Raw genomic sequence first — 21,715 nt, 5'->3', positions numbered from 1 at the left:
ATTTCTCCCATTTGCAGCTATAAGAGTAACCAAAAATCTACCTGCATCCAAAGTCGAATGGTACAAATGTGTCTGAATTACAACACTGCTGCCGAACTAACAGAGGGAAGGAAGAACTCACAGTACTTCTCTCCTAGAAAAAAAAAAATCTGTGGATAGATCATATCCTGCAACTATTCCCATCCCTTCTCGGTTTATTAAACAAATCCATCTGTTCACAAGGACTGTGGTTAGAGCAGTCAGGCTGTGCTGACGTGCTGCTCTGTGAGAGCAACAGACCCAGAACAGCACAGAGCCTGAGGAGAGCAGGCAGAGATGATCATAAATGCCCAGAGGAATTGTAGCAGATTCACAGAAGAGAGCAGAGGGAGCAAAGGGAGGCCAATGCTTGTGACACTAACTGCCAGCAAAGATGAGTGCCCATCTGCCCACACTGCCCAGCAGCTGCAGCTCCTGCCCAGCCTGGCAGCTCTGCCCCCAGCAGCAGGTGCTGTGCTATTGCTTCCCAATTATCTGCCTGAGGTACAAACCTGGGAGAGCACACACCAAGCAGCTGGCCAACAGAAACACGAGCACGAGCAGGTTTTGTTTTCCTTCCTTTTAATAGAAATATCCTAGAATAACATGGGAGGAGGATGGGCCTAAAGGGAATGTCTCTTGGAATGAAATGCTGTGATATGGCTCAGGAATGATGTGATAAAGTTAAAACATCCAGGCAGGCTTGGCTCAGGACTTCCTGGATTCTTGGGCCTTCTGGATTTCCTGCAAGAAGATCAGGAAAACAACTGAGCACCGTCACTTTGGGGAAGCAATGGTTTCACAGATGTGGAGAGCAGAAATCACCTCAGCAGAACAGCCCCACAGAAAAGCCCCAGCTTCACAGCATCAAGGCTCCCATGTAAGCACTGGCCTTGGAACACAGCAAGGTGTGACCGAGAGGCTCCTCACAACAGCACACCCCTTCTGTGCTCTCCAGAGGCGTACCCCTGTTCTGCCACCAGTCCAGGACTGAGCTGGATCCATTTCCCACTCCTGGGCCACAAATCCACCATCATTCAGCAGCTCAACCTGGGTCTGCTGTGGGCACACTTCTGTGGCTGGCTGCGGTCTGACTGCTCAGCCTGGCAGCCAGGCCTACCCAGGAAGAAGGCAGCAAAGCCCCCCCAGGACTCACCTTCAGGAGCTGCTCCTTCAGTTCTGAATAGGCTTTTTCTAGATCATCATTAATAATGACCAGGTCAAATAGGCCAGGCTCCTTACCTAGTGAAGGAGACAAGGAGAGAGGGCTTACAGAAGAACATGCTCTTTCCCTGTGTCATCTCTCATGCACGACCTGAGTTCCTGAAGCATTTTATTATGATCATTTCAGCCACTGCTTATGCGCTTCTCTGCTAAATGCCCTTAAGGAACTGCAATGGGAAATGATGCAACATGATGCTTAGATCAAACCCAGCTAATGCCCAAACCCCGCCAGCGTTCCTCCGAGAAGAAAAGTCAGATATTTGTGCAGAAAACAGGTCCTCCATTCCCAGTGCACCCCTCTCCCTGGGCACTCTGCTCAAAGACTCCCAGACTTACTAAGTTCCAAATCTACACGGGCTGCAGTCAAACGCTTCTGTAGACTTTCTTCTGTCTCAGTCTGTCGGTCACGCAGTCTTTTTTCCTAAACCCAATGACAAATACATTAAAGAAATGCATATCCCAAATGCTGCATGCAGGAAACACCCCCAACCCATCATCAAAGCAGAGATATCTGCTGCTGTCAGCAACAGTGGGAGTGACATAACACGCTGCAGAAGGCTGGGGGCCTCAATTCCAGCCCAAACCTGTGCCTAAGCTGGGCATAGTCTGACCCACAGCTCCAGTTCCCAGTCTCTTCTTCTCTGTATATTCATGCCCACATTCCTCCCTGAACCATGACAGGGATTCACTTCTCCCAGAGGCACAGAGCGATCACCGCTCTACAGGATTGCACAAGAAGGAAGGGGTGTAGTTTTATCAGTGCTGCAGAGAGACAGCCTCCTTAGGTCTAACTTCAATAACTGGAAGCAAGTCTCATCACAAACTCTGCTTACCTCCCAGTGTAAGCACAACTAATGTATTTGGATCTTATAACCCAACACAAGCAACCAGACTGATACATGAAAACTGCGCAGAGAGACATGAATAACAGGGCAGGGAAAGGTTTATCACAGGGACCCAGGCTGGGCAGAGCTAACAGCTTGCTTGGAAACCTGTTCCCCACTCCCCCAGCCCCTGAGAACATATCTCCCTTCAACAACAAGGGGGGGACCCCCATGGCTTCAGAGCAAGACGCCGATTACCTCTAACCGCTTAACGGCAAAGGAAGGCGGCCGCTCACCAGGACGTCTATGGACGGAGGCTGCACGGAGATGTAGATTGGGTTCAGGTCTGTCTTCTTGATGTTCTTTACACCTTGGATGTCAATGTCCAGGATGCAGATCTGGTTCTTGGCCTGAACAGCCTGCACTGCACCTTTACTAGGGACAGACCAAATAGAGGAGGGGTCAGAGCCTCCAGCACAGCAGTGAGGTTTGGGGCTCCCCAGCAATAGGTCTGCATAGGGCTCCCATGTGCAAAAAGTGCTGCAGGAGGGAAGAACCTCTGCTTTGCTCTTACTAAGCAGTTTCTCTTTCCTTGAGTGTCCTTTGGGATCCTGGGGTAGTGCAGAGGGCAAAGCCCTGATGGAGGGTGTGAAAATGGATAACGTGACTATTCCATGAGAAGTGGATATTGACAGGATAATGAGGAATGGTTTTAAACTGAGACAGGGGAGGTTTAGGTTGGATATGAGGAGGAAGTTTTTCAGCCAGAGGGTGGTGAGGCACTGGAACAGGTTGCCCAAGGAGGCTGTGGATGCCCCATCCCTGCAGGCATCCAAGGCCAGGCTGGATGTGGCTCTGGGCAGCCTGGTCTGCTGGTTGGCAAACCTGCACATAGCAGGGGGTTGGAACTGGATGATCACTGTGGCCCTTTTCAACCCAGGCCATTCTAGGATCTGTGCTCGTGGCTTAAGCACAGTCCATTAAGCTCCTCCCTTAGACAAATATAGGAGCAGTCTCACCAAAGAACAGAACAGAGAACTTTCTTTCCCTGATTTCCATACCCAGGCACTCTCCTGAAGGATGCTTAATGGATGCTATGGACTGCTCCACAAGATGCACAATCAAGAAAATTCTGTAGTGATTCTCCTACGTGCTCAAAGGTGACTGTACCTTCCCATAAAGCAGGTTGTATACAACTGCCTCCAGCTTTTTCCTGAATACTTACAGCTATCCTTCGAAAAGCAGCAGCTCCATCCCTCTACCAGTACACCAGAGGTGCCTGGATTAATTCCTGCCCCATCAGGGCACTCCTTGAGCAGGATTTGTACAGTGCAGCAGGCAGGATCTCCTCCAAGACAGGGCTCAGTGGCACAACAGCAATGCACAGCACAAGGAGTTCAGAGGTGGCCACTGCAGATGTTTGGAGGGAGCTGAATAAGGAGTGGCAGCAGAGATAAAGAGAAAATGTTGCCCTACAGCTAGCCCTAAACCTGCTCAATTCCTTGCCTGTAATCAGGGCACCTCTTTGGATATCTCCTCATGAACCTGCACCTGCAAAATCTGCTCTGTGATGGAAAGAGATGTGCTGAATACAGACCGCCTCCAACGAGCACTCCTGTCCCATCCTGTGCCCTAGGATGGAAGCAAAACTCTGGCCAAGAAGGACTCCTTACTGCCAGCACTCCTTCCCCAGCTCTCTCCAGCACTGCTCCCTAGTTAGTAGTGCCCTGGGCTGGAGAAGACAAAGCCCTCACCAGCACAAAGCACCCATGGGTGACAGGCAGCAGATACTCAGGGCCACAGCACAGGTATCTGCAGGGCATGAGCAGACCAAATTGTGGTAACACAGATGGAGAACCCTCAGCCCATGAATGCCACAACCTCAGTACAACCTCCTGCAACCACTAATAGAAAGGATGGAGGCAGCATGAGCAGAAGGTGCCTCTCAGAAGGATGCAAAGAGCCAAAATGGGGAAAGTGGCAATGATTTCAGGAAAACTCTGAGCTCTGAAAAACCCCAGAGGTGAGCAAGGGAGCAGCCCAGCACACCTATGAAGAGAGCTGCTCACACCAGACAGAAGGGAAGAGCAAGCTGCCATCTGCACAGCTGACCTGCATGGTGGCAACTACTGCTGTCACAGAGGCACAGGGGGTGGCTGGTGGCTCTCATGATGCCATGAGGGTCCCACAGCACAGGTCACTTAAACTCCAGCAGGAAGAGGAAAACTGCAGTGATCCCATGAAACCAGAACTATGACCTATATGAATAAAAAGATTTGCTACCTTGCCCAAGGGGGCAGCAGCAAAAGCACAGACCTGAGCAGCATCCACAGCAAATCCACAAGATCTCTCCAAAAGAGCTCTTTTTTGCTATAGGCTTCACCTGCTATCAATGGGTGTCCAGCAATTCCTGCTATAAGCAATCCACTAAGAGCCAACAATAGCTCTCAGCACAGGGCAGAGAACCCCATGCCACCATCCTCACCACAGCCTGTAATTTAAGGCAGCTTCCAAGAAGTTCTGGTTTCTGTGGGCTTATCAAACACGATCACTTGACTCTTTCAGGACTCTGAAAGAAATTCATTTAAGTATTAAATATCATTAGCTAGTAAGATTTAGGGACCACAAAGGATTGGCAAAAACTTCAACTCCCCTGATAAGCACAAGGGACTCTCCAATTAGCACATATCTCATGAGAAATATCCATAGGCACTTGTATGGAAAATGTAGACTTGGATAGTTTTTATATATATTTTGTTTGCCAAGGGGTATTTAATATTTTGGGCTAACTTCAGCCTCCCACACTGCATGTTCTGTGTGCATGTGCACAAAAAATTGAAGGAACACATACCCCTCATTCTTCTTCTCTGCTCTGCCCAGGCTTAGCCAAAACGACATACTCTGGGCTCACCAACACAACCTTGTTTTTCAGAGGGTATTCAGGTACCCCATTTCCTCCTGGTAACTTTTGACTCATGTTAGCTTTTCCACTCATGTCTGATTGAATTCCATGGGAATCAGCTACAGAAAGGAGCCCTACCAGCACCCTCCCTAAAGGGAGAGCACTGCCATCCCTTCAAACCACAGCAGACATCTGAGAACTGCCACCTCCTCTGCACCAAGCAGCATGGATTAAGCAGGGCGCAAATGAAGGAAGGAAGCCTGTCCTACACACCATAAACCCTGGGATTAAGGAGTCTGAACTTGGCTTCTCCTTGGTGCTGGGCATCTGAGGTGAACTGGAAGATGAACTGTCAGGTTGGGATTCTCTTGCCAAATGAGCAATGCTGAAAGCACCGAGGCCAAAGCAGAGACCATTCTCCTCTAGAAGCTTCAGGGGGCTGTGGCCACATCCCTGAAAGCCTGCCCAAGCTGAGGGAAAGCAGTAATGTCAGTGCACAGTGCATTCAAACAGCACTCTCTCCTTTAAAGAAAGGCTGAGAGCTGGTGTTGTCTGGCTTGAAGAAGAGAAGGCTTAGGGGAGACTTCACTGTGGCCTTTCAACACTTCAAGGTGGTTACTAAAACCCAAACCATGCTGATAATGAATGAGCCACATTAATGGAATGCAAAGTCAGCAACCATTCCTTCAGAGCTGCACATTCTGTTTCAGGGCCTCAGGTTGATGCATCCTGTAAGGAAACAAGCTTCAGAAACTCACTCTACTGTCTCCAAAAAATTCTCAAAGAAGCACGCTGAGTCCTTAAGAAAATGCAGACCTTCCTGACAAGTGTTCCAGGTGTCTGCCTTTCATTCAAACAACTAAATCTCTCAGACATACTTAACTTTCCTCCTTAGCAGGTCCTTTGCTGCAGTGCCACAATTTCCTAACAATAATTACATAAGATATTTGACTTCTAATTAACATTGTCGCTTAATGTTTTATTGATCTTCAACTCTGATGCCCAGAGCAATGCTATTTTAAAATCCACCTAATTCTTTAACTACAGTCAAAGGTGGCACACAACATATGCATGTATAATCAGCTGCCTCAGTAAAGAAGTACTCATACTCGCTTCACAATCACAGAATGGCCTGGGTTGAAAAGGACCAGAATGATCATACAGTTCCAACCCCCTGCTATGTGCAGGGTCACCAACCACCAAACCAGGCTGCCCAGAGCAACATCCAGCCTGGCCCTGAATGCCTGCAGGGATGGGGCATCCACAACCTCCTTGGGCAACCTGCTCCCTTGTGTCACCATCTCCAAGTGAGAGTCCTCTGAGTGAGCCAATGGAGATGCCATTCCTTCTGCCCATGGATTTACCACATTCAGACCAATAGGTAATATGGGATGTATGGACAGGAAGCTTCCCCAGGTTAGACACTTTTTCCTCCAGCACCACCTGGGCTCAGTGGTGATGGTCTGAATGCATACCTCGTCCCATACATATTTCCTGAGAACTCTGCGTGCTCAATGAATTCACCAGCATCGATTTCTTTCTTCATTTCCTCTCTGGTCACAAAGTGGTAATCTGAAAATGGGAAAAACACACAAATTAGCAGCTTGGAAGGTAAACTTCATGGCCAAAAACAAGCATGGGTGCTCAGGGCAAACACACCTGAAAATCTGCTTCAGACAACCTTGGCAGAAGTAGGTATCTACCTTCTAATCAACACATTCAGCACTCCCTCTCTACCCCAACTGACCAGACACCTGCTCCAATGCTTCTGGAGCACTGTGTGGCCAGGCATGCTGCTGTGCATCCTTCTTCATGCTCACTTCCCCCCCCCCCTTTCCCTTCCTTGTGCAGTGAGAAACTCCCCTGCAATCTTGAGACGTGTTATAGCAGGACTGCAAAGACCAGCGATTTGAAAGCATTTATGATTAAAGACTAGAAAGGGGAAAGACAAAGAGAGACATAAAAGGGAAGATTAAAAGAACAGAAATGATTCTCTGCCTTTTATTGAAACATCTCCCTTTCTCTTCAGAAAGAAGGCTGCCTTTGGAAATTAAATGCAAAACTCATTTTTTTCTTTCTGAAATATGGCAACAAACCAGGAAAAGCATCTTGTCAGCTGCACACAAGCTATTAACTCAGATAAAGACACCTTGTTAAGTAGGTGCATTTCCCAAAACACTGTGCCTCAGATGAGCAAACCAGAGATGCTTGACTCTCAGGAAAGGAGCATATAAACAGGAGGTAGAGCGGCTGTTCCATGAGGGTGGATAGTGATAGGACAAGGGGGAATGGTTTTAAACTGAGACAGGGGAGGTTTAGCTTAGATATTAGGAGGAAGGTTTTCACTCAGAGGGTGGTGATGCACTGGAACAGGTCGCCCAAGAGGCTGTGGATGCCCCATCCCTGGAGGCATTCTAAGGCCAGGCTGGATGTGGCTCTGGGCAGCCTGGTCTGCTGAGTGGAGACCCTGCACATAGCAGGGGGTTGGAACTAGATGAGCATTATGGTCCTTTTCAACCCAGGCCATTCTATGATTCTATGAAGTCAAGCCACTCAGTGCTCACGTACAGACTGCAGTGCTTAAACTGAGAGCCCCACACTGACACAGTGACCATGACTTTCAAAGAAAGAGAGTCTAGAAAGACAGGGAGTATGTGCTCTGCCTCAGTTAGCATTTCTCTGCTTCATTCAATCATAGTTTCGTTCTGTCAAATCCATTCCTCTTCAGTTCTTCTCTCCAGTGTACAGCTTATGCTGCAGAATGGCAGTCACTACAATCTCACGGCCACTGAAGTCAAAACCAAAAGGTATATATATTGAAATAGATCATTACTGACCATTCCCTCCTTCTGCCTACAGAAATGCACCCTATAAACATGAATGTAGGACCATCACTTACCTGCAGTTCCCATAAAAACTTTAATGTTTTCAGAGCAGTAACAAGTCTGGTGAGACATGCCCAGTTACAACACACTCACCTTTGCCATTTACTTCTCCGGCTCTTGGCTGCCTCGTTGTATCTGCAAGCAAAAAACAGCCTTGGAAACTGCAGGAACAAGGAAGTAGTAGTATAGAAGACAAAAGAGCACCACACATAGAAATTAACTCAATCACACTGTTAGCTGATCGAAAATGATCAAAGCTTCTGGAATCAGCTAGTGTAAACCACAGCCATGTCCACAACTGGCCATTAATTGAAGAATTCTACATAATCTGAAAGCAATTGTGATTGTTAGGTGCACAGCAGGCAGTCTGGGTCTTACACACTGGGTTTAGCCTCCCATTCTGCTACAGACCTCCTGTGTAATCCTGGATGTGGTATTCAGATCCCTGCCTCAGTGCAGAGGAATTAGCAATATCCTACTTTGCAAAGTTATCTTCATTGGAAAAGATTAAGCAGCACCTACAGACATACTTAAAATAGCCAGGTTTAAGGAACAAGGGCAAAGTACTGCACGAAGCAGGTGAATTAAGTCAGACTGCCTTTGAAGCCTGATGGAAGTCATTCAAACTTGCATTTCTTTTAAGATGCTCTGCAAACCAAAAGAAATCTGGTGGCCAGCGTGGAACACACACTCTGTGACACAATGCCAGTTATTTTATTTAGGACTGGCAAGAGTTAACCCAGTGCAGTAAGGCAATGGGATGAATGAGCTGCATATGCAGCCCAAACACTGAGGGTAATCTTTAAGGTGTCACTAAGGGAAAAGGAAACATTTGTCTCCCAACAAGCAAGTTGCCTAAGGAAAAGTCCCTGTACAGTCCTGTGGCTTCAACAGCACATAGCAACACTGTGACCACAGTGCTGCATTAAGACCCTACAGCCCCTCTCAAAACACCAAAGAGAGCAGCACATCCTTTTGCAGAATTCAGCAGCAGAGGAAGGGGATTTAAAATAATTCTGCTCATGTAAATGGATGGTTATCATACAAATCCCTCAACCTGTGCTCATTTTGTCCTAAGCCAATGTCCCTTTCCCACAGGCTCCCAGGGACAGAGAAGCTGCACTCACCCACCTGTTGTGTGTCAGAGGATGTAACATTCCAACACTGCAAGCCACATCTCCCATGACTAAGGAAGATGCTCTCTTGAGTATTTGCCAGCACTGCCTGCAGTCAGGTGTGAGCGGGTCATGTCAGCAAGCCAGAGCTATTTTCATGTTACAGGGAACTGTGTTAGATCGAATAAAGGTCCCCTGCATCATTTAAAGACACCAAAAGCCCACAGATACATGAAGGCAAAGAACAGAAGCCTGTTATATGGGACACAAATAGAGGTAGAGAGCTGGGCTCTGGGCTTGTAGCCTCAAACTCCTTCACTGCCCGTCCATCAGATACTCACGAGAGACGCTGAAGCCAAAGATGTTCTCATAATCTTTAAACAATTTCTTTATCAAAGTGCTCTTCCCTGCACCTGATGGGCCACTCAGAACCACTGGTCTCGGTCCCTGCATGGCTACACAGACAAACAAACACATGGCTGGTTAGAAATAAGTAGAAAACATGGGTACAAGCTCCCAGTGGCATCTCAGGACCACAAGTGCCTGTCCTTTATCATTTGATACAAGTTTCTGGTGAAAAACGTTAAATTATGAGAAATCAGAAGATGAGAGCTGATGGAAAACACTGAGGAGTGCAGGAAACACCAGGGAAATCCAAAGAACAATTACATCAGCAAACCTGCCACAAATAGAGAAACTGTCACCTCTGCACTGCAAAGAAAAAGCACCAGCCTGGCTCTGAGGGGCTGCATTTGGAAAGCTGATGATGGTGCTACCAGCAATGCAGCAGGACAGCATCACTCTGCTTTGCTTCTGGCCCTGGTCTGCATGCACAACACAAGGGAAATAAATCTCAAAACCCTGCAGCAGTGCCTGGGGACACAGGCACCAGCAGGCCACAGCTGCACTCTGCTGCACAAACTGCAGCTCGAGGTGTGGCAACAAGCATGAAGGGTTTGGTCCCAGCAAAGAAACAAGGCAGCCTTGGATTACACGGACCTCTCTCTATTGTTTCTTCAGCCAGAAGAAAAAGAATGGGTGTTTTCATGCACCTGCCCCACTGGGGAGGGAAAATGGTTAATTATTAATATGTGAATTAGGAGGAAATTTCTGTAGTACAGTGCAGGGTTTTCTCTGGGGACTTTCATCCACCAGTAGCAACTGGGCAGCTTCTAAGGCAGAGGTGACGCTAAAAGCAGGAGAAACCCAACAGGTCTATTTTTCCTATTTAAAACCCTCTCTTTTCCACAAGCAGTGAAGCCCCCAAAAGGCATCCCTTTAGTCTGGCCCAAGGAACATTCAGCACACAGACAGCATAAAGCCCTTCCATTTTAAATTAGATCATAGCAATGTCATCCTGACCTTACAAATCACTTTTCAAAGAGCCTTAAGCCACACACAACCTCTTACAAAAGCAGATGCTGCCAGGGATGGTGTGGCTGGCTTATGCGGCTCTGCTGCCTACCTGACCCGAACCAGGTCCCTCCTTATCCCCAGATCCTTGCTGCATAGCTCTGTTATCTCACACACACCTATCAAGCAGCATTAAAGCCAGCAAATCACAAGTTCTCTGCAATCCAAGCCTGAACAAAAAGAAAGACACCCAAAGACTACACAGACATCTAATGCATACATGGCCATAAGAACACCTAAGTTCAATCACCAGCTGTCAAGGAACTGTTTTGCTGCTGCAGGGTTAGTCCCACCATACATGCATCACCATGCTGCTGAATGAAGCTCCATCATCCCAAAAAGAAAGTATAAATGATAAACTAATCTTTAGGAAGTCCTTTTGGATACAGACCTGTGCTGTTCTTCCCCGAGCCTCTGGTAATTTTTAAACAGCTCAGGTTTTCCCTAACTGCTCAATACAGAAAACACACATCCCCCTGCACCACCCCACCAAACTCCTACTCAGTGCCTGGAGCAGGGAAGCAACACTGCTCTTGCTGACTTTTCTGAAGCATCTCTCTCTCTCCTTGTTCCTCCCACCTATAAAACAGCAGGAGAACATCAGTGAACCCTGACCAACAGAAGGGAAACACCCCAGCCAGGATGCTGCTCACCTCTCCTTCCCCTGGAAACTTCTACCCTCTATCAGGCAAAAAGGAATTTAAAGCTGCTCAAATCATTTGTGATTATTTCATCCAAGCCCAGGGAAATTGGGAAGGAGTAACAAATAGGCACAGTACCCACTGAGTGCTGGCTTCCAGTGCACCCCTACCTTTTGCTTTTGCTCCCTCTCAGCCAAGTCCAGCTCCTCACAGTGGTGACAGGTTCTCAATCTGAGTGGGCAGGCAGAGAGTTGAGCTATTTGTGAGCTGCCTAATTACCACGCTGCAATTTTAAGACAGCCAATGGAAATTGCTCGCTGATCTTTAATCTCCTCTTGTACTTTCTGCTCTGTTCCCTGCTCTCCTGGCAGGTAAAGTCACAGTCAATCACCATTAACAAGCTGATGGATGCCAGCACTTGCTGGCATGGCTGTGGCACGCACACACTGCCTTTGGGATTACACCTTCTGCAAAAAGTGTTCTTCTTTTGGACTGAAGTTGGCATAGGTGCTGCTTCCAGCCACTGCTCAACCTCAGCTCAGTGATTAACACAACTGTCCGTAATGACAACAAATTCCTTTCCTTGCCCAAACCTCCAACCAGCACATTTCCAGCCCCTCTGCAGTGGGACATAGCACATCACCCAAGCTCTCTGCCTGGAACTGCCCCACTTTGGCTAAAATACTGCACTCAAGGTGTCTGACCAATGCAGTGGCCTTCTATGATGGAGCAATGGCACCAATGGACAAAGGAAGAGCAACTGATAATGTCTATCTGCACTTGTGCAAGGCCTCTGACGTGGTCCCATACCACGTTCTTACCTCTAAATTGGAGAAAGATGGATTTGAAGAGTGTTAGGCAGGCTGTTAGGCAGATAATGAATTGGTTAGATGGTCACAGTTAGAGGGTTGTTGTCAATGGCTCTACATCCAGGCAGAGGCATGGGGCAGAGCAGTGACCGGGCTCCACATCCCCAGAGAATGCCTCAACCTGGTCAACTTCAACTCCAGCTTTTGTGTTTCCACAAGCTTCCTTTAAACCTACAGCCTCCAAAATCTTCAGTGGACAGGACTGTTTCCTTAAAGTCTTGCAATGGAGGCTCTTGACCTCATAACACACCCCTCCATCAGATGCCAAATGCTCTGCCCAACCAGGGTAAAAGCCAAACCCCTCCAACACCCAGTTTTCCTTTTCTGGACATCTGGGTGTTAAGAATCTTGCACCTGTGGTGTTATTGAACTGAAAGCCAGGGGTGCCAGCCACTTGCTGAGGTCCTGGTTTGCAATGAAGGCTGCTGGCACTTGGCTGTGAGGAAGGAAGGCTGCAGGAGAACCAGTCAAGGATGGCTGAGTGGGAAGCTGTGCCCTGAGGACCTGGATTCCTTTGTGTCTGATCTGTGTGACGTTCTCCTCCACGTTCTGCAACCCCTCCCTTTACTTTTTTTTCCCCACAGAAATACTGAGAAGTGAGAAGAGACAGGTGTTGCAATCACAGGTCTCACTTCTTTAAAAAGTCTGAAAGTAAACTTAAGGACTGACAGACGTTTAACTCCTGCCTCCCTCAAATGTATCCCATCTTCTTTGCTAGAGACCTCTGCAGCCAAACAAGACAATTTACAGGAAAGCACCCCAACCATTTTCACTGCCAGTTGAAGAGGCTGAGCCCTTTGTGTGCAGCAAACAGTGAGCATCCAGCTGACAAATCCACATAGCTGTAGAACAAAACCAGCTTAGCACTGGTTTTATTTTTTCATCCCTTAGCTCAGATTTTGGCACTTTCAGAGCAGTTGATTCCCAAACATAAAGGATCTCTCGTAAAGTGGTTTTAAACCCAGCCTAACCACCATGGGTACCCAAACCCACAGCAGTGTGGTTTTGCAGCTGCAGATGAAGGCTACAGAGATGCTGTTGGGCTGCAAAATGATACAGGGCGCAAACAAGAAGCACACAAGTAACCATCCCAAAGGCAGGGAGCAAATCTCCCTCTGGTCCTGTTTGCTACACTGAATTTCACCTGGCAGGTGGAAAGCCATCCAGCAGGACAAAGGCCAGACATCACAAAGAGTTAAACATAATCAGTACTGATTAGCAAAACAGCTTTGAAGAGAAGGTAAAGCCCCTCTACAAAGGAGAAAAGCAGCTTAAAGGACAGTTTGTCGGGAGCCCCAGCTAAGGTCTCCTGGATTAAGAATAAAATCTCATTCCCTATTTTTAGCATGTTCTCCATGAACTCCCTCCTTTCCAACTTTTAGGACTGATTCTTAACAGCTATTGGACACACAGTCATTAACCAGGAGCCACAGGAACCATGCAGAACAGGGCTAAGAAGAGAGGCTGCCTGAATGCACTGTGGGTTGTTTTAATAAAAGGCATGACTTGCTTTTACCCTTCCTCCAAACTTTTTTTTTGCCCTCTTGAATGGCTCCACTTGAGACACATGAGAAGAAAAGGGCAGCTCTCTGCTTGCATGGAACCACACCTGAGCACGAGCCCAGCAATCGAGCTGTCTCACCAGCCAGGTGAAACAAGCGGTAGAACCACAGAATCACCAAGGTTGGAAAAGACCTCCAAGATCATCCAGTCCAACCGTTCACCTATTGCCAATAGTTCTCCTAAACCCTGTCCCTCAACACAGCATCTAAATATTCCTTGAACACTTCCAGGGTCAGTGATTCCACCACCTCCCTGGGCAGCCCATTCCAGTGTCTGACTACAGAATCACAGAATGGCCAGGGTTGGAAGGGATCATGAACCTTCAACCCCCCTGCCACACGCAGGGCCACCCAACCTCCACACTTCATACCAGCCCAGGCTGCCCAGGGCCCCATCCAATCTGGCCTTGAACACCTCCAGGGATGGACGGGGCATCCACAGCCTCTCTGGGAAGCTGTTCCAGCACCTCACCACTCTCACAGTAAAGAGCTTCCCTCTGACATCTACCCTAAATCTTCCCTCGCTCAACTTCAAACCATTTCCCCTAGTCCTGGTGTTATCTACCCTTTCAGTGAATTGACTCCCCTGCTGTTTGTAGGCTCCCTTTAGGTACTGAAAGGCTGCAAAGAGGTCACCCCACAGCCTTCTTTTTTCCAGGCTGAACAAGCCCAGCTCCTTCAGCCTGTCAGCGAGGATCCAACACAGCAGTGCTACTAGTCAAAAGCAGATTCAGTGCACTATCTCCTGCCTTCGTTAATTCTATATGGGGATTTCTCTGACCCACAGCTGGCAGTTCATTCTTCCTTCCCAGAGAAGCACTGACAGGAGCTGAGCAGCCCCATGCAGCTGTGCCAGCAGCTGGCAAACATTTTAGTGATCGTTTGCAGGTAAAAAGTGCTAATTTAGAATCATAGAATCACTCAGGTTGGAAAAGACCTTAAAGACCATCAAGCCTAACCACAATCCAACCATATTTGCCCAACTCTAACAACCCTCTGCTAAATCACATCTCTAAGCACCACATCCAGCCTGCTTTTAAACACACCCAGGGACGATGACTCAACCACTTCCCCGGGTGGAGAATGCCCTGAAAGAAGTATCTGAAGAGAGCAACAAGGTCTCCCCTCAGCCTCCTCTTCCCCACACCAAACAGCCCCATTTCCATCAGTCTCTCCCCACAGGCCACATTCTCCAAGCCCTTCCCCAGCCTTGTTGCCCTTCTTTGGACCTGCTCCAGCACCTCCACGTCCCTTCTGTACTGAGGTGCCCAAAACTGAACGCAGAACTCGAGATGAAGCCTTTTCCCAAAGCATACGTGGCTCCCCGGCGGACAGGCAGGGTACGGCTGTGCTCTGAGCGCCCTCACCGACCCGAGGAGGCCCCAAACCCCTCACACACAGCTCCCTCGGGATGCCGACCCTCTCCCCTCGCTCTCGTCGCCCTCTACCCGCCCGTTCTCCCCACGCAGAGCCGCTCCCTCACGCCGCTCACCCGCCGCCCGGGCGATGGCCCCGCGCAGCCGGCTCCAGCTCATGAAGGGAGGGCGGGGGGGGGAGGGGCGGAGCGCGGCGCTGGGGGTTTCCGGCAGCCCCTGCTGACGTCACGCGAGGCGGCCAGGCGGGAAGCTGCGCCGCTGGGTGAGGTCACGTGAGTGGGGCAAACCATGAGCGCGGAGTGGGGGGGGGGGGGACGACACGTGATTTGCCTGTGAAGAGGAGGCGGTGTGAGGGGTCGGAGCAAGCGGAGGGTGTGGGTTGGGGGTGCCGGGCGGTGGCGGGGGGGACAGCGGTGTTATGGGCGGCGGGGGGAGGGCATCGCCGTGCGCTGAACCTTTGTGGGGGAGAGGTGTCTGAGGGGGAAGGGAGACTGCTTGGGGCCGAACCATTGCGGGGGGCGCCATCTTGGGGGCAGGAGCGTGGTGGGAGACGGGCGCCATCTTGGATCCGGTGTGAGGGATGGGCGCCATCTTGGATCCGGTGTGAGGGATGGGCGCCATCTTGGGGCCGGTGTGGGAGTGGGCGCCATCTTGAGGCTGAGGGCTCGGGGTGTCCCCGCGCTCTGCTGTGGGGATGTCACCTCACGCCAACCGTCCCCTGGTTCCGTTCTCAGCCCTCTTTGTTCCCAGGTTGAGCCCAAGAGGCAGCGCGGCGTCCCCTCGCGCAGAGCACAATGGCGGCTGTGTGGAGAGCGCTGAGGTGAGAACAGTGCTTGGCCCTCGGGAGCCCCAGTCTGAGGTCTGAAGTGCGGGTTCATCACCTCCTGTGTAGTAATCAACCCTCATGCTCTCAGGAGAGACCTTATGTATTTGTCTACAGAATCACAGAATGGCCTGGGTTGGAAGGGACCTCAAGGATCATGAATCTCCAACCTCCCTGCGGCAGGCAGGGGTCCAGGCCTGGTGCTTGGTTCTTTCCCACAGATCAAACTCAGGCAGGAAACTGTTGACACAGTATTTATTCACAAATGTTACAAAGTTAGTAATTTTCCAGTTCTTAACATGATTGGTTGCAGTTTTTCATAGAGTTATAATGTTGCTGGCTCTATATCTCCTGCTACCTGCTCAGGGGAAGAGCCTTTGCATGGCTGTGCTTTTTAGTGCTACAATGAAGGCACTGCAGTGAAGGATTCGTGGGCCACGAAGATGATCAGAGGGCTGGAGCACCTCTCCTATGAGGAAAGGCTGAGGGAACTGGGATTGTTTAGCTTGGAGGAGAGAAGGCTCTGGGGAGACCTCTTTGTGGCCTTCCAGAACTTGAAGGCAGCATATAAACAGGAGGGAGAATGGCTGTTTGTGAGGGTGGACAGTGATAGGACAACGGGGAATGGTTTTAAACTGAGACAGGGGAGGTTTAGCTTAGATATTAGGAGGAAGGTTTTCACTTAGAGGGTGGTGAGGCACTGGAACAGGTTGCCCAAGGAGGTTGTGGATGCCCCATCCCTGCAGGCATTCAAGGCCAGGCTGGATGTGGCTCTGGGCAGCCTGGTCTGCTGGTTGGTGAGCATCAGAGCAGGGGGTTGAAGCTAGATGATCATTCTGGTCCTTTTCAACCCAGACTATTCTATGATTTTATGATTCTATGACCTTTACAGGTCCCTTCCAACTCAAATAGTGCTATAGTTCATGATTGCTTTGCCTCCCGCAGCGCCCTGCAGCCCCGCTGCCTGCACACCGCCTGCAGCCGCCACAACTCCAACCGCACCTCCATCACCCACCTCCGCCGCCAGGTGTACGGCCGCCTCTACCCACTGCTGCTGGTCCGCACCGATGGCTCCACCATCCACATCCGCTACAAGGAGCCCAAAAGGATCCTCATGGTAAGGGACTCAGCCCAACAACTAGAGATAAGGGCGCTCGGGGGTGTGTGTTGCTTTGGGTGCTGCAGCCTCACTTTCTCCCATCACTCCCTCCGCAGCTGCCTGTGGACAGCAGCACGCTGCCTGAGGCAGAGCGCAAGGCCCGGCTGCGGCGGCAGTTCCCCGGCAAGCTGCAGGCCAAGCAGGAAGAGGCCTTGGAGGAGCTGGATTTGGAGAAATACAAGAAATTTTGGAAGAAGTAAGGCACCGATTTGGGATCACCCCCCCACCAAGACTCCCTACCAAGCGGTGGCTGATGAACACAGCTATAGAAATAAAGAGAAGAGCAATTTTGTTAAGAATTTATTTGGTTTTGTTTGGTAGTTTTGCCTCATTTCACGCCTGCTTTGGGCGGCTCAGGGCAGCATGGCCGTTCACCCCTTTCCCCCCCCTTCCCGACCTCCGCGTTGTGGTGGTACCGCCCGCCGCCCCTCTCGGCCCGGTGGTAGCGCCCGGGGCGGGGCTACAGCGCGCGGGCCCCGCGGCCCGGAGAGGTGCGTGCCGGGGGGGGGCCGGGCCGGGCCGGGCCGGGCCGGGGGGGTCGCGGGTTGGGCCGTTTTCCCCTCCAATGCTTCTGTGATCCCGAGTGTACGGCACCGGCCTTGGGGTCGCGGTTTCCCCCCTCCTTCCCCTACCGCTGGGCGGCTTCCCCCGGGTCGTTCGCCCCCCCCCCCCCCCCCCCCCCTGGACCATCCCGACTCATGCAGATCCACATTGTCAGCCCAGGTAACCTCCCAACCCACTCAGACCCTCATTGCCAGCCCAGGTAACCCCCAACAACCCACACAGACCTCCATTGCCAGGCTACATGCCCCCCTCTAACCCATGCAAGCCCATTTCCAGCCCATGCATCCCCAGTGGGTCATGCAGTTGCCTCCCCCACAACCCACTACAGATTCCATGGCCAGGCTTTGCAACCTCCCCCTCAAACCCATTGAAACCCCCATCTCCAGACTCCAACCCCACTGGCCATGCAACCCTCCCCAAAGCTTTGCACCCCCCTCCACCTCCAGACATTGCAGAATCCACCCCATACTTTGCCCTTCCCCCCTGTTCTTTACAACTACCCGCCAAGACCTCAGCATAGCCCCTGCTTGATACCTAAAGCTTCCTATGGCTTTAGGATTGCAATGGGGGTCACCTCCCTGCCCCCCTCCTCACTGCACTGCAGGGGAGCCCTGCATCTCCCTCATCCCCCCCACAATACATTGCTGGGGGGGCCCTGCACCTCCCCAGTCCTCCCCCCATTGCACTGCAGGGCAGCCTGCTGTTGTGCCGTGATAACAGGGCCCATCCTTGCAGCACCCTGTCACCATGTTCGGCTCATCCCGAGGAGGGGTCCGGGGGGGCCAGGACCAGTTCAGCTGGGAAGATGTCAAGACAGACAAACAGCGCGAGAACTACCTGGGTAAGGCCTTCATCCCTGGCCCTGTGTGTGGGGTGAAGATAAGGGGCTGGGGACAACACGGGGCGGTTGTGTTCCTGCAGGAAACTCTCTGATGGCACCAGTGGGACGCTGGCAGAAGGGCAAGGACCTGACGTGGTATGCCAAGGGCAAGCAGGAGCCCGCCCCGCTGTCCCGTGAGGAGGAGCTGGCGGCTGTGCGTCTGGCTGAGCAGGAGGCCATGATGGCTGCTCTGTGAGCACCCCCTTACAAATCCCCTGTGACACTCCCCCAAAAATAGACACTCTGAGCCTCCCCCCCCCACCCAAAAAAAACACCTGAGGGACCACGCAGTCGTTGGTCACCACCACCAGGAGTTCATGGTGTTGAACCAACTGAACATGCTTTTATGACGAGGTCTCCCCTGTGGTTGACCAAGGGAAGCCAGTTGATGATATCTTTTAGGATTTCAGTCGAGCTTTCCATGTTGTTTCTCACAGCATGGAGAAACACAGGCAGGCAAAACCATGGGACGGTGGGTGAGCAGCAGGCTGACAGGTCCAAAGGGGTACAGCCAACGGGGTTCCATTTGGCTGGTAGCCACGTGTTGCTGGTGCCCCAGTTACCAGTAATGTCTTCATCAGTGACTTGGATGTTGGACAGGAGTGTGTTCTGAGCAGGTTTGGTGCTGCTGATAGAATGGGAGGAGCTGTTGACTCCATCGAGGGTGGAGAGGCCTTAGGGGAGAGATCCATATCTTTCTGGGGTGTTAGGGAAAGGCTCTGCCCCATTGGACAGTGGGCATGGAATGGAGATCATGGAACAGTGAGCTCTCATATGCAGGGATGGGATTTGGGTGGTGCTGTGCACAGCTGAGGGTTGGACTTGAGGATCCTTGTGGCTCCGTTCTTACTGGGGACATGCTGTGACTCCATGGTTCTGTGACTCTAGGGGCTACAAGAACGTGAAGAGGCAGCCCACAGGCCTCAGCAAGGAGGTGAGGGCATTCCCACTGTCCCTATAGATCAAGGCATCCCCCATGCTCTGTGTTTTTATGGGGTCTCAACGCTTTCCCCACAGGACCTGGCTGAGGTGTGCAAGCGGGACAGTGCAGAGCGAGCCGAGGACGTGGATCGGGTGGTGGGTTTGGGCAGCTCCAGGTGGGCACCAAAACGCTGCATTTCAGAGCAACTTTTTAAAACCAAAATGCCATTTTTATGTTGGTCTTTTAATTTTGTGGCCCATGGATGTGGTTTCTGCCTGCAGTGGGAGCGCTGGGCGGGTGATGCTCTCCAAGGAGGACAAGGAGGCAGCCAAGATGGGGCTTTCTGTCTTCACGGTACGTTGGGTTGATGTGTGATCATGAAAAAACCACCAGTGTTTAGATTGGAAGCGACTGCTGTGGGCATTTTCATTTGTTCCCGAAGTTCTCTTTTAAAGGCAGGGGAACCTTTTATTTTGTGTGTGTCACTCAAAGCATTGGGCAGGCCCACGCACTCGCTCTGTGCTTTTTTCTCCCTGTGCTCCAGCACCAGAAGGTATGCAGCAGTCCGGAGGCATCTGGTTCCAAGAGGAAGCAGGACAAGGAGGAGAAGACAGAGGAGAAGCGGTGAGGACCGGGCTGTATCCTGCACTGCCCAGCCTGGGTTGGTGGGTTGGAATCAGCCAGGAATGGCCGTGCTTTTCCTGGCAATATTGTGCTGAACCGAACATTTTGCATCGCAGCTTGGTTTGGGCTTGTTCTGCTTCAGTCTGAATCCCCCTGAACCTCTGAGTCACCCTCAAAACTCCTTTTTTTTTAATTGCTTTTCCTTTATTAAGGAGGCCTGGTGAAGGCCCAGCAGGGGTGGGTGTTTGGCACAGAAAGGGTTGGAGGGATTTGCAGTGCAGGAACCCAGCAGTGCTGCCCTGTTCTGCTCCCACAGGACAGAGAGCAGCAAGAAATCCAAAAAGGAGAGGAAGAAAAAGAAAAAGAAGAAACACAAGAAGGAGAAGAAGAAAGACAAACACCACAAGCGGGACACCACCCCATCATCCTCCGCCTCCTCTCCAGACCAGGATGAGAGGTAGTGGGGTCAGAGGGGGAGGCACACAGCAGGGCTGTTCCCACGAGGTGACACCGTTCTGTCCCTGCAGACACCACCGGAGTAAAGCCCAGGACCGGCCTGCATCCCACGGTGGCCGATCCGAGGCATCGCGGCACCGGCACCGCCGTGACACGGACTCCTCCCATAGCAGCGGGGCTTCGGGCAGAAGCCCTTCCTCCCGCCGCCGGAGGGCACGGAGCCGCAGCAGGAACGGCCACCGGCACACATCCCCACGGCACAAGGGCAGGAGGAGGAGCAGGAGCCGATCTCGATCCCACAGGGCCAGGCAGCGTCACGATACGGATTCGGATGACTGAGGGGTTTTCCTGGAAGGGATGTTCCATAGGTTATATATTTTTTAAGGTTATTATCTAAATTAAAGTCAGAGCTTTACAACTGCTGGGGCTGGGTCTGGCTGTTGGGCACTGGCCTCTGTGCAGCCTGGTTATTGCCTGCGGGTTACGATATGGACACTGTGTACCACATCCCCTCTCTGATCTGTAGCTGTCACCTTTACTTCCCCTAAGTTAAACCTGGGGCAGCACCAGGAGCTTGCCTTGCTGTTTCCTTTACCTGTGGTATATGGAAAATCAGAATAACACCATTACAGAATGGGAGCAAAATACAGTAGGTGCCCAGGTGCTCACTCTACAGATCTATCTTCTCCAGACTGACCTCTGTGGGGTCCAGCATACAGCTCTGATCCCCAAAAGTCTTTAATTTGAGGACACCTGGGTGTGAGCCACCAGCAAGGCAGGAGGAAGCAGAGATGTCACAGCTGGGAGCTTTCACGGAGATGGCAGTGTGACACGCGTCCCTTTTGGCTGAGAAATGGCCTCTGGCTAAAAAGGAAAGTGCTGAAATAAGTCCATGGCAGATGGATGCGGCTGGGGCACCTCCTGCACATGTATGCAGAGTGCTGTTCCCATCTAAAACCTCACTACAGAAATACTGGTATTTGTGTGCTCAGCGCACGGCGTGCAGGGTATGGGTTTTAAATCCATAATTAGCAATATTGGTCCACGTAGAAAGGGGACATCACGAGCAGCTCCTGCTCTTAGAGCCAACAGCACAGAGCACAAGGGCTGTGTTTGTGTGAGTCGTGATGCCATGCTTCCCACTCAAGGCAGGGCTGGTCTGTGTGTCTTGGCAGACAAACACCTCGTGCCGGGGACTGGTGTCAGTTTGCACTTGGGCGGTTTTCAGGGTCTTCTGTTACCCGAGGGGCTGTGCCACCGCACTGCCTGCAGCCCACGTGGAACAAGGGCTGCATTCATTGCAGCGGGGCGAGCTGGAATAAAGCCCTTCTGTCCCACTTCCCTCCCGGCTGTGGGCATGTGCTTAACCCAGCTGGTGCGGGCAGCAGATGTTGCATGGATTCTTTTTTTTCCCTTTGAGATGTTTTTTTGGGTGGGGTTGATGCTCTGTTAGCAGGA

General features: G+C 51.0%; 3 protein-coding genes across 12 annotated transcripts; 2 read left to right on the top strand and 1 right to left on the bottom strand.

The window, feature by feature from the left end:
* Positions 1-583: 583 nt before the first annotated feature.
* GUK1 (guanylate kinase 1) lies at positions 584-15,041 on the bottom strand. 2 transcript variants are annotated; one of them, XM_031607872.2, is made up of 8 exons: positions 14,946-15,041; positions 9,310-9,423; positions 7,947-7,988; positions 6,444-6,540; positions 2,363-2,501; positions 1,579-1,663; positions 1,175-1,260; positions 584-762 (listed from the first exon to the last, which is right to left on the bottom strand). In XM_031607872.2, exons 1-8 carry the CDS (start codon positions 14,986-14,988, stop codon positions 727-729), a joined length of 642 nt encoding a protein of 213 aa, XP_031463732.1. In that variant the 5' UTR covers positions 14,989-15,041; the 3' UTR covers positions 584-726. The 2 variants fall into 2 exon arrangements, with proteins under 2 accessions (XP_031463732.1, XP_089999384.1); XM_090143258.1 differs by lacking the exon at positions 14,946-15,041 and adding an exon at positions 11,193-14,936.
* Positions 15,028-17,110, top strand: MRPL55 (mitochondrial ribosomal protein L55). 8 transcript variants are annotated; one of them, XM_031607877.2, is made up of 4 exons: positions 15,028-15,091; positions 15,580-15,649; positions 16,598-16,769; positions 16,868-17,110. In XM_031607877.2, exons 2-4 carry the CDS (start codon positions 15,624-15,626, stop codon positions 17,009-17,011), a joined length of 342 nt encoding a protein of 113 aa, XP_031463737.2. In that variant the 5' UTR covers positions 15,028-15,091; positions 15,580-15,623; the 3' UTR covers positions 17,012-17,110. The 8 variants fall into 8 exon arrangements, with proteins under 8 accessions (XP_031463737.2, XP_031463739.2, XP_031463735.2 ...); XM_031607879.2 differs by having other exon boundaries at positions 15,068-15,101; XM_031607875.2 differs by lacking the exon at positions 15,028-15,091 and adding an exon at positions 15,124-15,184 and having other exon boundaries at positions 15,564-15,649.
* A 57-nt stretch (positions 17,111-17,167) lies between these two features.
* Positions 17,168-20,903, top strand: C6H1orf35 (chromosome 6 C1orf35 homolog). Of its 2 annotated transcripts, none has more exons than XM_031607871.2 (9): positions 17,168-17,302; positions 18,111-18,216; positions 18,297-18,447; positions 19,144-19,189; positions 19,273-19,352; positions 19,459-19,531; positions 19,722-19,801; positions 20,118-20,258; positions 20,329-20,903. In XM_031607871.2, exons 2-9 carry the CDS (start codon positions 18,123-18,125, stop codon positions 20,594-20,596), a joined length of 933 nt encoding a protein of 310 aa, XP_031463731.2. In that variant the 5' UTR covers positions 17,168-17,302; positions 18,111-18,122; the 3' UTR covers positions 20,597-20,903. The 2 variants fall into 2 exon arrangements, with proteins under 2 accessions (XP_031463731.2, XP_089999383.1); XM_090143257.1 differs by lacking the exon at positions 17,168-17,302 and adding an exon at positions 17,484-17,534.
* Positions 20,904-21,715: the final 812 nt, after the last annotated feature.

This window comes from Phasianus colchicus, chromosome 6, assembly GCF_987193195.1.
Source record: "Phasianus colchicus chromosome 6, bPhaCol1.hap1.1, whole genome shotgun sequence".
In the NCBI taxonomy this organism is placed as follows: Eukaryota; Metazoa; Chordata; class Aves; order Galliformes; family Phasianidae; genus Phasianus; species Phasianus colchicus.
This window is presented reverse-complemented; position numbering and strand designations above follow the sequence as displayed.

Coding starts and splice junctions, on each gene's coding strand:
- GUK1 (XM_031607872.2), bottom strand. CDS start 14,988: ATGAGCTGGAGCCGGCTGCGCGGGGCCATCGCCCGGGCGGCGG. Junction 7,989..9,309: donor CTTTGGCTTCAGCGTCTCTC/GTGAGTATCTGA, acceptor TTTTGCTTGCAG/ATACAACGAGGCAGCCAAGA. Junction 6,541..7,946: donor CGGAGAAGTAAATGGCAAAG/GTGAGTGTGTTG, acceptor TCCCATTTTCAG/ATTACCACTTTGTGACCAGA.
- C6H1orf35 (XM_031607871.2), top strand. CDS start 18,123: ATGTTCGGCTCATCCCGAGGAGGGGTCCGGGGGGGCCAGGACCAGTTC. Junction 19,532..19,721: donor TGGGGCTTTCTGTCTTCACG/GTACGTTGGGTT, acceptor CCTGTGCTCCAG/CACCAGAAGGTATGCAGCAG. Junction 19,802..20,117: donor GAGAAGACAGAGGAGAAGCG/GTGAGGACCGGG, acceptor CTGCTCCCACAG/GACAGAGAGCAGCAAGAAAT.
- MRPL55 (XM_031607877.2), top strand. CDS start 15,624: ATGGCGGCTGTGTGGAGAGCGCTGAG. Junction 15,650..16,597: donor GCTGTGTGGAGAGCGCTGAG/GTGAGAACAGTG, acceptor TGCCTCCCGCAG/CGCCCTGCAGCCCCGCTGCC. Junction 16,770..16,867: donor AGCCCAAAAGGATCCTCATG/GTAAGGGACTCA, acceptor CTCCCTCCGCAG/CTGCCTGTGGACAGCAGCAC.